Source organism: Leucoraja erinacea, chromosome 3 (genome assembly GCF_028641065.1).
Source record: "Leucoraja erinacea ecotype New England chromosome 3, Leri_hhj_1, whole genome shotgun sequence".
Taxonomy (NCBI): Eukaryota; Metazoa; Chordata; class Chondrichthyes; order Rajiformes; family Rajidae; genus Leucoraja; species Leucoraja erinaceus.
The window spans coordinates 105,584,349-105,603,531 of NC_073379.1; the positions used below are offsets into that span (position 1 = coordinate 105,584,349).

Sequence of the window (19,183 nt, forward strand, 5' to 3'; positions counted from 1 at the left end):
CCCCTGCTGCTGATTCACACATTCAGAGATTGAGAGCAGAATGGAAGGTCTTGGGGTGGCAGTGGGAGGAAACCCTATTCCATTCCAAATGAGAATCCCATGATTAGCTGCCTGCCTGGAGTTCAGGGCGAAAGGACGTCAACCTTATACATTAATAGCCCTGCCCCACGGTGCAAGTTCATTCCAAGAGCTCTCCCGAGTTCAAATTCGTGGTAAGCACGGAGAATGAACGTAGCGGGTACGTCGGAGCTCGGGGACGTCTCTTAGCGGCTCGTAACACTAGCGGTAGGTACTCGGGAAGACTCGCTAATGGCAGGTAAACACGGGAAGACTCGTGAAGATTTTTCAACATGATGAAAAATGTCCACGAGAGCCCCGAGTACCGACGAGTGGCCATTACCGTAAATCTCCAAGTTCGAATCAGGGCAAACTCAGGGAGAACTCTTGGAATGAACTCGTACCGTGGGACAGGGGTTTAACTCTGTTTCCCCTACCAAAGACGCTAAACTGCATAATATCTTTCAGATACCGACTAGTATTTTGTTCTCCAGTGACATCAGTGGAGACATCAGTTGGAAAAGGTGCAGAAGAGATTCACTAGAATGGTGCCTGGATGAGGGGATATTAGCTGCAGGAAGAGGCTGGACAGACTTGGATTGTTTTCTCTTAAATACTGGAATTTGCAGGGAGACCTGACAGAGTATATAACATTATGAGCAGGGTAGATTGGGTAAACACTCAGAACCTTTTTACCAGGATGGAAATACCAAATACTTGGGAGTAGAGCTTTAAGGTGGGAGGGGCAAAGTTTAAAGATGTGGGGGGCAAATGCACAAGTGCCTGGAACACTTTGCCAGAGGAGGATGAAGCAGATATGATAATGGTATTCCAGAGACTTTTGAATAGGCGTATGGATACGCAGGGAATGGAGGGAGGCAGATAAGAGTTGGTCTTGCCATCACAATCAGCATAATTACAATGGGACAAAGGACCTATTCTTGTGCTGTACCGTTCTGCGTATTTCCAAACATCTCTGATCCTAAATGAAGCCACCAAGATATCAGTAGTCATGCAAATTCTAGGAGTTAGCGTGATCCCAAACACCTTGTGAGAAGCGAACAAAGGCACAGATCAACTCAAACACAGGCCAGACCGTTGTATCAGGACAGAAGATGATGAAGCATTAACTCTCTCTCTTCCTACAGATGCTGCCCGACCTGCCAACAATTTCCGGCAACTTGTGTATCTGTTTCAGCCAAAAAAGGCGTTTCTAATTCTGAAAAGTTTTCATAAACATACTTGCGTGGGTTCATCCAGTTCTGCTCCTCCTTTTATTGTACTGTTTAACAGCCGGAAAAGATAAGCCTCTGCTTCTTCAGGTGTATCATCATTGACAATAAAGAGGGGCACAAGAGCCATCATTTGTCCTGCTACAAATTCCAGAGTTCCTGAAGATGGTTCGAGGTCTTCAGTAACAGCTGAGGAATCGTTACTGCTCCTCGAAATAATCCAGTTCACCGAGATGTTGCCATGTGCACCACCATTCCTTACAATAGTAATTCCATCAAATCTGCAACCACAATATGTATTGGGATAGATCACTACTTGATTTAACAATCACTGTATTTGTATGGGGATCTAACATTTGGCAGATTTTCAATTTAATTTCCGTGTCATTACTTATGAGTGTTTAAACAATATGGATTAACCATCTAGAGCCAACAGAAAAATAATTTGCAACTGAGTTCAGAAAGATTGCCAAAATATTTGTTTTTGGTAACCTTGGATTCATAAATGGATCCCAGACTTCACTGTGCGCCACCCAGTCTTTCAGAGTCCCAAATTGATTCTTAACTATTCTCAATCATCTGGCCCAAATACAAAATCCAGAATTTATTTCCTATGCTTTTGCTTTTGTTCTTTATAACATTAGCCTTCCACTACTGACATCCTAATTAAGATAATGCTTCCAAAAAACAATTACTGTGTCAGGTGCTGCAGCCCAATTGTTTGCCTTGCCTTTTTAACAAGTTTGTGTTCACAAAATGAATTTTGGTTGTCAGGTGGCTGCAGCCCAAATGTTTGCCTTGGCTTTTAAAATCGTTGCAACAGTTGGATGCCAGCCCAATAATCCTTTCGACCCACAATGTCTATACTAGCCCTCTGGAAACCAGTACCTTCAGCCCACAACAGACAGGCCCCCCACTGGCGAGCAATATTGGAATTAGTGGAGAGGTGGAATATTGCGTTGGTGACCAGCCCTCCCTGTGTGATGCTGGGACCCAACGGGTCCCACTTAGTCTAGTATTAGCTATCACTATTTCCCCAGATGCACAAAGTTTTGGTTCTTGTGTAACCGCCAATTGGACATCCTTGCTTCTGCCGAATGTATCTCTCATAAACAATGTTGCCAACTAATCTCCATTTATTTTCCGTGTCGAAACATGTCCCCTGGTTCTCCAAAAACAGTTCATCTCCACCTTTCATTCCCACAATTGGTAATGTATCCATCAGTTAACTGGCCCTGCCCTCTAGTCCTCCCTCCTTCTTTCTGCATTTTCACTTCATCTCTTTTTCAACCTTCAAAACCTTCAAGGATGACCATAATCAAAGACTGTCCATTCAAAGTCCACTTATTATGCAGACAATGATATACAAAGCATGAGTGAACGATGATAGGTAAAAACGCAATACGAAATTCAGGATGATGCAGTAAAATGATGGCAACAATGGAGAAATACTCAAAATACAATTAACTAAATCACGTCAAGTCAAGTTTATTCATCACATACACAAACGAGATGTGCAGTGAAATGAAAAGTGGCAATGCTCGCGGACTTTGTGCAAAAAAACAAACAAACAAACAAACAAACTACAAACAGAATGGAACAGAATCACATATTCATACGTGGGTGGAAGGAAAAAGGGGGAAAAAACACAGCAATTTAAAAAAACACAGTAGAATGGTTCAGTAAAGTTGGTCCCTGGTGAGATAGGAGTTTACAGTCCTAATAGCCTCTGGGAAGAAATTTCTTCTCAACCTCTCACCGCATGGCAACGGAGGCGTTTGCCTGACTGTAGCAGCTGGAACAGTCCGTTGCAGGGGTGGAAGGGGTCTCCCTTCAACAACAACAAATGCAACATCAGCTTATCTAATAATACAAAATACCGTCAATTCTGTTAGGAGGCAAGTTAAATGGCGGTGCTGGTATTATTTAGAAAACTGTACCACTTACAGAAAAGCATAATTAGTAACTACAGTCACTGTAACTTGATTATTACTTAAAAATAAACATTAGAAACAAAAAAAAGTGTGCATTGGAACAGCTCAAGCAAAAAGATGATACCGCCTACCTTGTCATTGTATCTTCATCAATTGCAACTTTCTGTGCTAAAAGTTTGCTGTTAATGGACAGAACTCCATAGGGTTTGTCATTTGGCTCAATGACAATTTGGACTTTACTGGGACTTAGCAGCACTGCGTCTCCTATTATTGTATCTTCAAGTAAAAGCACCTGAAATGACTCTGCAATTTCAGGGATAGAATCATTAATAATCAGAAATTTCAGATTTACTTCGTAAACATACGGAGGGAAAATAATGGTCTCGTTTGGCTGGAGATCAATAAAATCAGACTGTAACAAGGCATTGGCAGAACCGTTGCCAGTTATTATCTGGTAATTAACAGAAATCAGAACATCGTCAGAACCAATTATTTGTCCATCTTGGTCCTTCCCCCGAATGACTGGTATGGTTATTACACCAACTGTCTCAGGCACAGTGTACAACGCTTGTGCTAATCGTAATGGGCAATCATTTTTCTTGATTTCAAGTTGAAAACTACTTTGCGTAGCGTTAATTTCTGCTCCTCCCTCGACACTCGTCAACCGGACAGTGAAAACTTCTTCATTTTCAGGAATCTGAAAGAACAAAAGTAATAAGACTTGGACATCGAGCAGGGAAATGCGTAAGGATTTGGATACATTATCTTGTGAATATGATCATAGATGACCTAGATATTATTTAAATAATACTCTTCTCCGACAATAAACACCACCAAAGGAATAGACGATCAGTACATGACTTCCATTTTTTTTTTAATCCTTAGAGGGGGATAATGAAACCGTTTAATGCCGATTATTCCACTGGGTGGTAAGAAACAGCAGCATTCAGGAAAAAGTTACAATTGGTAGAATATGGCCATTTTCATTTTGATTTTGGGCTATGCATATCAGGCATTTGTTTACATCAGAACCCAATTCAATCACTTATTTGAGACGAGGAAGATGATCCATGCTCCAACCACACATATTGGTTTAATCGCAATAATTAGTTACCGTTCAGGATTAAAATAGGAAATTGCTCTGTAATCTGTGAAGTCCATTTGAAATCCAGTGATAGGAATCCGGCTCCAGTGTACAAGTACAAGTTCAAGTGCAAAGTAAACTTTATTGTCAATTCAAATAGTTACACAGAGGATTGAAATTGTGTTTCCCCATACTCCAAATGTGCAAGTAATATTTATAATACAGACAGACAATATACCAATAAAGATAGACAATGGACATATACATTATATAAAATATTCACAGTGTACCAGAGTGTAGTAAAATTTTGAGGTATGTTATTAAGGTGCAATAATAAAAGGTGCAATATAGAAAAGTGCAAATAGCATACTGCAGACATTGAGTTAAAGTTAATTTGACAGTCAGTTGGTCTTTGTTTGTGTAATGTTCATGGAATTTTCTTGAGTGTGTTGAGTAGTCCGATGGCCTGAGAGAAAAAGCTGTTTTTGAATCTGGTGGTTTTGCTCCGCATGCTGCGATGTGTGGTGGGGTGCAGATTCATTTAGCATTTAAAGGTGGAGCCCAGTTTTCTTGCATGCTTTTGAAAATGTTATTCAATTTGTACACAATTCATCCCAGTTCTATTGGTAACTCAAAATAATCAGAAAGCCCGCACCTTTTGTAAAAAGGTATTCAACTTCCATAGAAATGTGTGATCAGTGTTAATAACTCATTTAAAATAGAACATTTACACCATTCCAGCACACCCAAACGCTGCATTAGAATTTACAGGGATCTGTATGCCTAAACTATATAACTAAAACTCCGATCTTGTGCTCTTCTGGTTTGCTTAGCTTTTCTATTAGCGCAAAAACAGTACATGATAGCTCTACGATTTGTCGCCACCTTACTCACCATTCTCCTGTGCTCAAGTGCAACAAATTGTGTTCCGATTGATGGTAGTTTAAAACTTATTAAGGTTTAAACATTTTAAAAACCACGCATGCAAAGATTGGTCTCCTCTCCTGCCAGTTACCACCACTGGTCTCCTCTCCTGTCAGTCACCCGGGATGGGGACGCCCCTTCCAGCGCACCATCACCACACTGATTGGCCGGGTCCTCTGTCACTCACCGGGGGGCGGAGAATAAAGCTGAAGGAGCGGAGCAAGCAAAGTTTGTGATATTGTGCATCACTGCCGGCTGGAGCACGGCTGGAGCTGCGTCGCGCAGATCCTGGCCGACGGCGAGACTGACTGCGCAACCTCGAGATCCTGGGGAGGTGAGGAGGGGAAAGAAGAGGGAGGATTAAGAGGAGGGGAGGGAGTGCTGGGGGAATGAGGGGAAATGAGCCGCGCCTGCGCAGTTAGGGGCTATGGGTGTGTGGTGAAATATTGTGTTGGGGGAACAGGTTGCCTTGGCGGAAAGGGTGAGTGGTGGAATATTGCGTTGGAGAACGGGTTGCATTAGGGGACCAGGCTTCACCGCGTGTCTGGGACCCAACGGGTCCCACTTAGTCTCGTGCTTTATAAAATGATCATTTATTTTCTGAAGCATGAAAGAACCACAATCAACTTCCTCAACACTAAACTCCATCCAAGTAAATGGTATCCAGTTTCCAACTGAGTTTGTGGTTACTGAAGCAGGATCTGACAAAATTATAGCAGCAGATGGTAGTTCCAGAGACCATAGGCTTCCAAAATACATGGCACAGAATCATTTCACTTAACATAGAAACATAAAAAATTGATGCAGGAGTAGTCCATTCGACCTTCAAGCCAATATGATCATGGCTGATCATCCAGAATCAGTACCCCATTCCTGCCTTCTCCCCATATTCCCCCAATTCCGTTAGCCCTAGGAGCTATATCCAACTCTCTCTTGAATAATTGGTGAAGAATATCTCTCACCTGATCGTCTAAAATGGTAAGGTTATATTCGACTACTGCTCTCCCAGGAGGAAGAACAATTGTTCCTTTTGCTGGACTGATGTCTTCCTCTGCAGAATTTGGACCTGCTGTAATCTGCCAGTGAAGTCACAATAAAACAATAAACAAATCAGTTCTTCGATTCTACACACATTAAGAAATATTTCATGAAGATGACATTGCAACAGGGAATAGATAACTTGTCCTGCAATGTTCAATTTATTTAGTTCAGTTCAGTTTAGTTTATTGTCATGTGCTAACCAGCCAACGGAAACACAATACATTATTACAATTGAGCCATTGTAATGTTTGGTCACACCAATGCTGATAAACATCATGTTCAGTACAGACATTGTGGCCGTGGGGACTCGTTCCTGTGCTATATGTTCTATGTTCAATCCTATCTGCTGGTGGGCACTTGATAAAATACACAAATTAGTGATGTGAGTGGATAACTTGGAAAGGGCAGGGAGAATAAATTTGAATTAATAAAAATGAGGAAAAGGGACAACTACAAATATACAGGATATTAACAGTTAAGTTGCAAATGATTATAAAAAAACAAAATAAGTTGATGCAATGGCCCAACATTGAGAATTAGTATTTTGATTGGAACTTCAATTGTAATTTCAGATTTCTGAGACATTTACTGAAAGAAACCAAAAGTCAAAAAAAATTCAAGCAATGAGATTATGCAAATTATATTTTTTTCCTACCATTTTATCATTTAAATACTGTATTTATACTCAAACACATAGTCAGGAAGATACGAGTTAAGACACACTCAAGAACTTTTCTTTAGTTTAGAGATACAGCATGGAAACGGGCCTTTCAGCCGCGAGTCAACGCTGACTATGGATCACCCCTTCACATTCATTCTTTGTTTTTTCCACTTTCTCATCCACTCCCTACACATTACGGGCAATTTTACAGAGGCCAATTAACTTAAAAACACACACGTCTTTGGGATGTGGAAGAAAACCAGAGAACCCAGAGGAAACCCACGGGGTCACACAGAGAACGTACAAACTCCACACGGATAGCACCCGAGTTCAGGATCAACCAAAGATCTCTGGTGCTGTGAGGCAGCAATTCTACCAACTGCGCCAACGCCCCGCCCCAAAATCGTGTAGCTATTCTGGACTGAAGTTTTTAGTGTGTTCTTGGAGGGGGAAAAAAAAACTAGCCTGCTCTGTTTTATCTGCATTGTAGTACTTCCAAAACAAATCAATTTTTTTGTGATACATGTTCTTTCATCTGGTTAGTATTATAGGTTATAAATAATCAAATTGTCAGGGTAAGAATTATATAATCTTTATCCATTTTGGCCTATTTGCATTTCAAATCACACAGCAATATGGTTGACTCTTAACTGTTCTCAATGTGTAACAATTTGGATTTAGAACTAACCTTTCTGACAGTAACAGTCTGAAAATGACCCAATTATTTGCATTCTCTTGTGTCCTTTAGTTCGGATCTCCCTCCAATCCCTTATGTTTGCATTTAATTTAATGTTTTGTTTTAAATCATATCTTATCAAATACCTTTTCAAGGCATTAAGGCATTTATAAATATCATATCCCTTCATCTGCACTACGAGAACATACCTCTGAAAATTGGATAATATGGGTCACTTAGTAGTTAAATTACTGGATGACTACCCAGAGGCCTGAATAATTGATGTGGAGACACAAGTGTAAATCCCATGTGCACTAGTGATGGGAACCTCGTACAAAGAAGAAAAAAAGATTGTCAGGAAAGGAATTCTGTCATCTGCATCCATTTTGATCTATATGTGTCCCAAGACCCACAGCAATGCAGTTGACTCTTAACTGCCCTCAGTCATAACAATTTGGAATGAATGGTAAACTGGCTGTGACATCTTCATAGTGCCTGAAAAATAAATAATAATTAGATCCTCAAATTCCATTGCTTGTGTTAAGATTTTCAAGGAAGGTTTTAGTGAAAGGAATAAAACACTGCATTGATGGAGGTGCTATGTTTTAAATCTTTCGATTAAACTAAGGTGTTCAGGTAGATCCTTTTCTTAGTGGAAATATTCAAACATCAATCCAAAGAGCAAAATCATGAAACTAATCAATCTTTAAGCCGGATGGCTGTCTAATCATAAAAGTTGTGTTCTATTTAATTAACGGTTTTAAATCAGCTAATGGCACTGGACCAAATGCTGGGCTCCAGTAATAAGCCAAGATGAAAATGAAGTAATCTGATATCCCTTACCTCAAAGGTCACAGTTACGGTCCCATAGGTTCCTTTCTTTCTGATTAGTATAAGCGGCACAAGTTCTTTTCTCTCCCTTGCTTCACTGACAATGATTGTGGAAGACTGTGGGAGAGACAGAAAATATGATTTCAGCAATATACCTCAGCATGAAGAACATTGACAGATTAATAACCCTGACAACATCAGTCTCCTACATCAAATAAATCTAATTTGCAAAGCCTTTCGGCAAATTCTTTATTATATGGGAAAGAATCTTTGCTGAAATCAACCAATTTGTTGGGTTACAAAGTTCACAGAACCAGGGTTTAATATAAAAGGGACTGATGACAGAAATTGCATTTGGATTGCCCTTTAATTTCTGTGTCAATTGACTAATTTCTTACATTCTAAAAACAACCATATAACCATATAACAATTACAGCACGGAAACAGGACATCTCGGCCCTACAAGTCCATGCCGAACAATTCTTGTAAAATTTGAAATTTTCATTATTATCAAGAATGGGGAATTCACAACTATGTCACCTAATAAAGTTGGTTTAAATTAATCTAAACATTAAGAATTACAACATGCAAGTAATTAAACAGGACTGGGCATGCAATTTATATTTATTCATAACAGGAATTCAGCAAAGCTTGCATTTTCACCGTGAAATATTCAGCATTCAAAATGAAATTGTTTAAGGATATCATGGTTCTCTTTCCTTAGTGTCAGATGATGCACAGCTGCAAAAGCTCAATTAAAAAAAACTCACGACAGATACATCGTGAAATTCTGTCAATTCTTCAGATTCTTGCCATATCCATTTTTGAAATCTTTTCCTGCAATGCTAGTCTCCCCCACCATGCTTATCCATTGTAGGTAAAGGGGGAGGACCGTCTGGAGGAGGCCCACGAGAGGAAGATGGCCAAGTATGAAGAGCTGGTCATAGACTGCCTCAAGCAGGGTTGGAATGCAAGGTGTATGCCCATCGAGGTTGGCTGCAGAGGTTTTGCAGGGCAATCGCTCTACAAAGTCTTGAGTGCACTGGGCATCAACGGAGTGGCGAGGAGAAGGGCCATCAAGAACATTACAGAGGCAGCGGAGAAGGCCTTGAGATGGCTCTGGATCAGGAGAGGAGGTCCATGGGGAGGAGCAAATGCCACCTGAACACAAGTTGTGGTCTGATCAACCACGGCTGGGTCGCCTGGGTGAGGGTGTCTGATGTTGAAAGACCCGAAACACCCAATGACCCCAGGTTACACCGCTGATGATGTGTTCAGGAGCATCTATCGATGTATTTGTATCAATCTCCACCATGCTTATCCATTGTAGGTAAAGTTGCCAATTGAAGGCTTTATTCTGATTAAATCGTCCAATATATGTTGCCACTGCTCCTTGGTTAACTTAAAGCTACCTACATGAGGAACCCTGGATATCAAGGGACAGAGGAGGGAATGATGAGAAGACCAGTAACATGGCAGAGGGTGCAGGGGAGGTTTACCATGCAGCAGGTTTAGGAATAATGGCTGGATTATGGGCTATTAGCTCCGGGGACAGGTTGGACAGACTTTGATTGTTTTCTCTGGAATGCCAGAGGTTGCAGAGAGACCTGATAGAAGTATATAAATTCATGAGAGGCATAGATCAGGTGGACAGTCAGAATTTGTTTCTCAGGATGGAGAGAATCAAATACTAGATGGCATAGCTATAAGGTGAAAGGGGCAAAGTTTAAAGGAGATATGCAGAGCAATTATTATTTTTGTTACACACACAGGGTGGGAAGTGCATGGAACATGCTGCAAGGGGTGGTGGTTGAAGCTGATACATTAGTGGCATTTAAGAGGCTTATGGAAAGGTAAGGAATGGAGGAATATGGGTTATGTGCAGATAGATAAGCATGGGCTTGGCATCATTCAGCACAGACATTGTGGGCCGAAGGACCTGTTCTTGTGCTGTACTGTTCTATAGCAAGTTTTGAAAGCTGGATTGCCCCAGAGGGGTAAACAAAGATTAAGGAAATACTAAAATAAAAAGTAATTTGAGGATGAAGGGGAGCAAAATAGCACTGGCAGCAAAATCAAAGGAACGTCCCAAAATATTTTGTGAGAAGGACAAAGAAATATGATCTGGAAAAGAATATGACCTATTAGAAATCAAAGTTGCAGCAATGGGAAGCAAGACTAACAAAAGGCACACTAGATGTGCAGCAGGTAATTATAGGCAATGGATCCAATATCCGAGCTGCAAGTTTCGCTTGTGTTGCTGAGTGTTAAACTGGCAGGGTGTGGGACACAAAAGGTATGGAACATGGAAGAAAAACTAGATCAGTCCAGTAGACGGAGCAGACATGGGCACATATGGGGAGTGGAAGGTTAAATAGCAACAAGGAGGTTAAATAATACAAGGAGCTCAACTGGTCAGGAGGATGAAGTTGGAATGTTGGAATAATAATATTAATAATGATGCAATTATTGAGATATTGTTTAAAGTAGGGCTAATGACAGGTGCGATCATGAGAGATGTAAAAGAGGAAGAAGGATTACATTATTGATAAAGACAACCACCACTGCAGTAATGAGGGAAGATATCCGAGATGGCTCTTCAAAGGAGGCCATGTGGATAGAGCTTAGAAATAGAAGATAAAATGGTGATCATTTTACTGGGGTTATACTATTGGTTTCCCAATAATCAGAATAGGATACAAGAGAACTAGTATTATGGCAAGATAGTGGCAGCTGGGGATTTCAACTCCTCCATTATTGGTTTTGGTTTATTATCGTTAATTTCATCGCAATAGTGAAAAGTTTGGTTGGCATGCTAGTCAAATCACACTATGCATGAGTACAACAACGCTGTACACAAGTACAGCAGGTAGTGCAGAGAGAAACATATCAGGTTGCAGAATATAATGTTATGGCGTATAGCTACAGAGAAAGAGCCGATAAGAAAAAAGTGCAAGGAGTGCAATGAGGTAGGTTGAGAGATCAGGACGACACCCTTAGCTTATGAGAGGATTGTTCAATGGTCTGATAACAGCAGGGAAGAAGCCATTCTGAATCCAGTGGTACAGGCATTTAAGCTTTTGTATCTTCTGCCCAAGGGGAGAGGTAGTGAAAGGGGAGCTTGGCTTGTGTGATGAACTAGGCTACACCCACAACTCTTTGTAATTTCTTGTGGTCTTGGGTCGAGCTGCTGCCAAACCAAGTGGATGCTTTTTATGGCGCATCTGCAGAAGATGGCAAGAGTTGGTGAAGGCATGCCGAACATCCCTCGACTCCTATGAAAGTAGAGGCGTTGGTGTGTTTACATAGCCCTGGCTTCAATGTGGTGCTCCACATCAAATTGTTGATGATGTTTATGGCTGGGAACCTGAAGATGTTGACCATCCCCACTTCAGCACAACTGATGTTAATTGGGGGAGTGGACACCACAATGTTTGCTGAAGTCACAAACTTCATCCTGTTTATATTGTGTGCCTTGGTCCCTTGTTACAAAGTTATCCATCATCTTTTTGTTCTGTCATGTCATTGTTCGAGATGCGGCCCACTATGTTTGGCTCCTGTCCAAACTTCTTAATGGAGTTAAAGCAGAATTTGGCCACACAGCATTAACCATATTATCTAGAATCATCGTTGTGTGAAAGGATTAGATGGGATGGAATTTTTAATCAGCACCTAGGAGTTATGAGTGCCAGTATGTATCAAGAATGGAGCAGAGCTCGAGCGAGAGCTAATGCAAAGGAAATTAAGCCTGGCAAGTGGAGGAAATGTCAGTCAGTAATTGAGCACTTTGTGGATAGTGACCATAAGTCAGTAGGTTTCAAAGTAGCGTGGAAAACCGCGCAGCACATCATCGGTGCCCCGCTCCCTGCCATGGATGCCCTCCACCGAAAACGGTGTCTGAGACGGGCCGGGAAGATCATCAAAGACCCCTCACACCCCAACCATGGACTGTTTGCCCTCCTCCCATCAGGGAGGCGGTACAGGAGCCTCAGGTCACGTACCAGTAGGATGAGGAACAGCTTCTACAACAATACAATCACATTGCTGAACTCGGAGTCCTGCCGATAGATTTCTCCGGTCCCTCCGTCCCCATTGTTTAATTATTCTGTATTTTTTGATTATTCTGTATCTTCTCTCTTTCTATTTTTTTTATTTCTTTATGCACAACTACTACGGACTGACGCAAAACTGCATTTCGTTGTACTCATACTTGTATTTGTGCGATGACATTAAAGTTGAATTGAATTGAATTGAAAAGGAAAATAATAGTCCAGGAATTGCGTCTGTATCTTTTTTTTTGGGGGGGGGGGGGGGGGGCTGTAGGCAAATGTTATCATTGGGCAGGACATAGCAAGCATTGACTGGCACCAGCTCCATATTCCTGAAATGGAATTGTGAGTCAGGCCAACATATTTCGAAACCCTTTCGGCCCGAAACGTTGCCTATCTGCTTTGCTCCATGGATGCTGCTGCACCCGCTGAGTTTCTCCAGCATTTTTGTGTACCTTCGATTTTCCAGCATCTGCAGTTCCTTCTTAAATACAACATATTTCTATGAGGTGGCAAGTAAGGGTATGTAGGCTAGGGATCCCAGGATGTCAAGGAATATTGAGAATTTGATAACAAATAATTTGGAACAATGTGGTAGCCGTAGAGCACTGGAAATAGGGAAAGCTCTTAAGTGTATAGAAACATAGAAACATAGAAAATAGGTGCAGGAGTAGGCCATGCGGGCCTTTGAGCCTGCATCGCCATTCAATATGATCATGGTTGATCATCCAACTCAGTATCCTGTACCTGCCTTCTCTCCATACCCCCTGATCCCTTTAGCCACAAGGGCCACATCTAACTCCCTCTTAAATATAGCCAATGAACTGGCCTCAACTATCTTCTGTGGCAGAGTGTTCCAGAGATTCACCACTCTCTGTGTGAAAAATGTTTTTCTCATCTCGGTCCTAAAGGATTTCCCCTTTTTCCTTAAACTGTGACCCCTTGTCCTGGACTTCCCCAACATCGGGAACAATCTTCCTGCATCAAGCCTGTCCAACCCCTTAAGAATTTTGTACGTTTCTATAAGATCCCCCCTTAATCATCTAAATTCTAGCGAGTACAAGCTGAGTCTATCCAGTCTTTCTTCATGTGGAAGTCCTGACATCCCAGGAATCAGTCTGGTGAACCTTCTCTGTACTCCCTCTATGGCAAGAATGTCTTTCCTCAGATTTGGGACGTATGGGAGTATAAAAAAATAAATTGCGAGGTGAAAGAGTGGTCACTATAATACGTTGAAGCAAACTCTTAATCACTATACCCATTTTAAGCATATTTCAATAGTCTATATTTCCACAGCAACAATCAAAACATCAAGTTAACATTGTTCTATGTTGTTGTACTAAACAAATGCTCAGTAAAAACTACAGTATCAATAGACAATAGGTGCAGGAGTAGGTCATTTAGCCCTTCGAGCCAGCACTGCCATTCATTGTGATCATGGCTGATCATCCCCAATCAGTACCCCGTTCCTGCCTTCTCCCAATATCCCCTGACGCCGCTATCTTTAAGAGACCTATCTAGCTCTCTCTTGAAAATATCAAGAGAACCTGCCTCCACCGCCCCCTGAGGCAGACAATTCCACAGACTCACAACTCTCCGTGAGAAAAAATGTTTCCTCGTCTCCGTTTTAAACGGCTTACCCCTTATTCTTAAACGGTGGCCCCTGGTTCTGGACTCCCCCAACATCGGGAACATGTTTCCTGCCTCTAGCGTGTCCAGACCCTTAATAATCTTTTATGTTTCAATAAGATCCCCTCTCATTCTTCTAAACTCCAGAGTATACAAGCCCAGCCGCTCCATTCTCTCAGCATATGACAGTCCCGCCATCCCGGGAATTAACCTTGTAAACCAATAAAATACTGATGCATTTCGTTATCATTGATTTCTTAACAATATTTTGACTTGATGTTAAAATTGTGAAATCTACATTTTAATTTTCTAACTCCTATTATCCTAGCTAAATCTTGTTTAATATCATAAATCAGCTCCTGAAATGTCTTTCAAACCTTGAGAGTGTCTTTATTATGGTTGGACACCACAACAGTCTTACACACACACTGTAACACTTGATCAGTAAACAATAAGAGAATTCTAACAAAAGCATGGTTTTGGCAGACCATCTCTCTTACTAGGAGTATACATTGAGATTTCAGGCGCACACATTTTTCACCCATTAATCACCCATAATAATTACAAACTCAAAAAGGTCTAAGTATGCCAGACATTTTCAGCGGCTGAAAATTATACTTACCATGTTGAAAGAAATAATCCCAAAGGCATTATCATTTGACAGAATGGTTACTCTGGCAATATTGGGAATTCCAAGCATAACATCTGCAAAGGTTCCCTAAAGAGAAAAAAAAAACTGTTTTTATATCAAAGTTTTGGACCTTATTCCAATTGATCTGGTTTTTATAAGGCACCCTCATATTAGCAGCTGAACATTACATATGTTTACGCATATACTTGTCTTCAAACGATGTAATTAAATTATGAATTTCCAATGAATACAAATCATAATAGTTCCAGGTGGAATAATAATTCACATTTCCTACTTATTTTACAGCAATATTCAGCACAAACCTACGACTTGAACTAAAAATATAGTTGCCAGATTTTACTTGATATATATTTTTCTAAACAGTTTTGTAGTAATGAAGAATGAAATCCAAAACCATATAAAAATATCTAATAGTGTTCCAGGATGAAAGTTCTTTGGGCACCTTAGCTACATTAGAAACCCAAGTTAATAAGGAGGTCTTTTGAAACTCATTTATCATGATTTGACAATCTGTTTCAGACACCATGGCAATAAGAAACTAGGTATGAAGTATGCAGTTGTGTTTGAAAATGAAGTTTCCTTTCAGTATAACGCCTTTATACATTATCCTTTGACTTCAATGTTAAAAAGCGGAATTCTCTTCCCAGGTCCAGGTCAAAGGTCTCTACAACCCGTTTCAAGCAACAAATTGAATGGTTGTGGGAAGTTAAATACATTCTTTATTTTGAAATGGATGTATCAATGCAATAAACCAATTACGTTAAAGAAAGCTTGTCTGTGAAACGCACAATGCATTAAAATCCTTACACATTACCTCACTTTGGAACAAGTGAATAAAAATCACATTTTATTGCTGTAATGAAATGTAACCAAACTCGTTGCTAAAAATGAATGTCTAGCCTCAAATGGTATAAAACATCTCGAGAGGAGATTTTGTTTTACTTGTATACTGAAGTGGGCATGTATTCAACCTTCATGTATTTAATTTGATTGTCAAAATGTTACCCATAACATATTTTGATCCTTTTAAAATAAGCTGGACTCTAATATATTAAAGCCATTATATTTGTTTCATTGATTTTGTTTTCTGAATCCACATGGGAAATATCGAGGCTCCACACAGTTTGTGACTCATATTCAGTCAACCCAAACCCTGAACTTCATACCATCTACTCTAGACTCTATTATCAAGTTTCCATAGCAACTTATTTAGCATCTTACTGTTCACACACAATGTTACTTAGATTTAGATCATGAATGATTCCATCTATGCTTTGAAATACCTGCCGTTGTAATTTGAATAAGATTTATGCTTCACATACAAATGAAGTATCTTTTTATCCTCACAACACTATTGAATGGCAATAAAAAAAGCAAGTGGACATTTACCTTTGAGATATAATTGACAACACGCAGGGCTTCTATTTCATGTATTGTTAGCTTTGAAATGAAATTTCCCAAAATACTGATCATTTAATTAATCCTATGAAAATGATTTTTCATTATGTGTTTAATGTGGCCAATTATTTCACTATAAACAAAGTTTTTATAAACCGTTTCCTAAACGGTTAACAATTGAAGTCCAGTCTCTTGAAGTTTAGCTGTTGTTTACAAGTGTAATTCTGAGGAATATTATTTTTACAAATCAATGCAGTGACACAAAGCTTCACATAAAGACAGTATATACATGGAATAGAAGCAACAAAAAACATTTCCATACATTTATCATTTGCAGGTTTAAATTGCCACAATGCATTTTCATCACGCAAAGCTTGCCTCTTATGTTGTTCATTCATAAAATCTATCACCGTATTTTTAATGACATAATAAAGCTAAGATGACATTTAAACTTCCGTTTGAGAATATTAAAAAATATCATGCAATTATCTTTTAAATCTTATCGGGCGTGATATGTAGAGAAATAAAGTGCCCATTATAGAACAGCCATGAGATGAATGAATGGTACATGTTTTTATACTCTAAAGCTTCTCACTGTTCTCAGTACACATGACAATTAACTAAACTGAATACATTCAGTCAGGTAGCTGGCTTCATGGAAAAACCATCGCAGCTCTCATCTGTCTCCCGGCAAAACTAAACTACAAAAATAAAATGTTCTGGTTGCCAAAAATTTTAACTCCCCTTCCCATTCTGACCTATTGGTGTCGAGGCCACACGTAAATTGGATGAACAACACCACATGTTTCACTTGGGCAACTTACAACCCAGTGGTATGAATATTGATTTCACTAATTTCAAGTAACCCCTGCATTCCCTCTCTTCTCCCTCCCCCACCCTATTAGTTCCACAGTTCGTATCCCTGTATCTCTTTGTTATAATCTCTACCCCTGCCAACGATGGGACATTGTGGGCTCCGCCCTTCCGTGGCCATCTATGGCCAGCACTGATTTGTTCTGGCCTTTACCCACCTCCAGTTCCCCCCAGCCTCACCCCCCCCCCCTCCCTCTCCTCTGCTTTCAGTCTGAAGAAGAGTTCCAACCCAAAACGTCACCCATCCTTATTCTCCAGAGATGCTGCCTGACCTGCTGACTTACTCCAGCACTTTATCTCAACCTTCTACAAAAATACATGCAGAGGTTCCATTTCTCTCAAAGGAGAAAAAAAAAGAAGAAAAAAAAAATCGCACAAGGAATTCGTTGATCATAGCTTGCATCATTAATTACAAATGAAATTCAGGTAAATATTTAATGCTCATTTTACCACATTTTGCTTCAACTCACACAATTCCAAGAACACGCCTCAGAACCAATGATGAAAATAGCAGTAGACAGTAGATTGAGCATGCAAGCAGTGAGCTATTGTATTTGCTTCAATTTTCAGCTAGATTATCCCACTGAGTTCGTGCTGAACAGCAATCCCCGTACACTAACACTATCCAACGCACTGGTGATGATTTACAATCTTTACCAAAGCCAATTAACCTACAAACCTGTACGTCTCTAGGGAGATAACCAGAGCACCTGGGGAAAACCCATGCAGTGACAGGGAGAACATACAAACTCCATCCCGATAGGACCTGTAGTCAGGATCGACCCTCAGATCTCTAGTGCTGCTATGCCCCTGTCTCACTTAGGAAACCTCTGGAGACTTTGCGCCTCATCCAAGATTTCCGTGCGGTTCCCGGAGGTTTTTGTCAGTCTCCCTACCTGCTTCCACTACCTACAACCTCCGGCAACCACCTGCAACCTCCGGGAACCGCACGGAAACCTTGGGTGGGGCGCAAAGTCTCCAGAGGTTTCCGTTCAGGTTTCCCAAGTGGGACAGGGGCATAAGGCAGCAACTCTCCAATTGCCCCACCATGCTACCCCTAGTTTTAGATGCTGACTTTCAACCATATGTTATTTATTAATAAACACATGAATACACTGCATATGTTGGCAAAACTACAGGTCGATAGACATCCTGGTTTTAGTACTCGGGACTGGCCCAAGGAATTACACACACCCCTAGCCAAGCACCGCCAGTCTAGCTGACAATGCAAAAGAAAACAGGTGAGATATGGTCAGAGCATAATAACCAAGGCAAATCCACCCTGCCAGCTGCCACCCCATTCAGCTTACTGACAATTCATCAGAAGGGCAATGTCTACACCATCAAGGGCCATTTACTGATTGATTTTAGCCTAGGTATTGACTTTGGTTTGTATTCTGCTGGGACTACTCAGCTTTGTCTATGTTTATATGTAGTTTTTTTTATTTTTTGTTGGGGGTGTGTGTGTGGGGGGGTGGGGGTGGGGTGGGAGGGGGGGGGGAAACTTTTAAATCTCTCCCTGCACGGGAGACCCGACCTTTTCTTGTCGGGTCTCAGTTGTCGTTGGGGCTGCAATGGGGAGGGGCCTCCAACAGAAGAAGCCAGGGGACTCTGGTGCCGACTCACCTCACCGTCGCGGAGCTGGCCGAGTCCAGAGCGGGTGGAGCGGTGGTGGAGCGCTGCTGCTGCTGCTGCTGCTGCTGCTGCTGATGCGGAGGCTGCAACTGCGGGTCTGCGGACGGCGGCACCGGGAGCCCGCGGGTCCCTGGAGGGAGACCGCTTTTCAGGGCTCCTGCAACGGCGACTTCTCCCGCCTGAGTTGCGGGGTCGAAGAGCTCCTGGAGCGGGGCCTTACAGCACCGCCCCGCGTGGCTTGGAATGGCCGCGGGACTGCGAGCGCACGCCGGGGGCTCCAACATCAAGACCCGGTGTGCGACCTCGCACCACCCGGCGTGGCTTTAATGGCCGCGGGACAATCGCCATCGCCAGCCGGGGGCTTTGACTTTGACTCTGTCATCGGGGGGGGGGGGGGGGGGGGAGAGTGCAGTGGAGAGATAAGTTTTTTTTTTGGCCTTCCATCACAGCAATGTGATGGATGTTTATGTAAAATGTAAATTATGTTGTGTCTGGGGTCTATTTGTT

General features: G+C 41.3%; 1 protein-coding gene across 1 annotated transcript in view; it reads right to left on the reverse strand.

Moving 5' to 3' along the window:
* LOC129695907 (adhesion G-protein coupled receptor V1-like) overlaps positions 1–19,183 on the reverse strand; it is a 491,758-nt gene that overhangs the window by 452,774 nt on the left and 19,801 nt on the right. The window contains exons 4-8 of the mRNA XM_055633356.1: positions 14,741–14,836; positions 8,453–8,557; positions 6,194–6,307; positions 3,355–3,920; positions 1,300–1,570 (exon numbers count right to left, since the gene is read on the reverse strand). Of these exons, the coding sequence (XP_055489331.1) occupies positions 1,300–1,570; positions 3,355–3,920; positions 6,194–6,307; positions 8,453–8,557; positions 14,741–14,836 (1,152 nt within the window). The remainder of the gene's footprint in view (positions 1–1,299; positions 1,571–3,354; positions 3,921–6,193; positions 6,308–8,452; positions 8,558–14,740; positions 14,837–19,183) is intronic.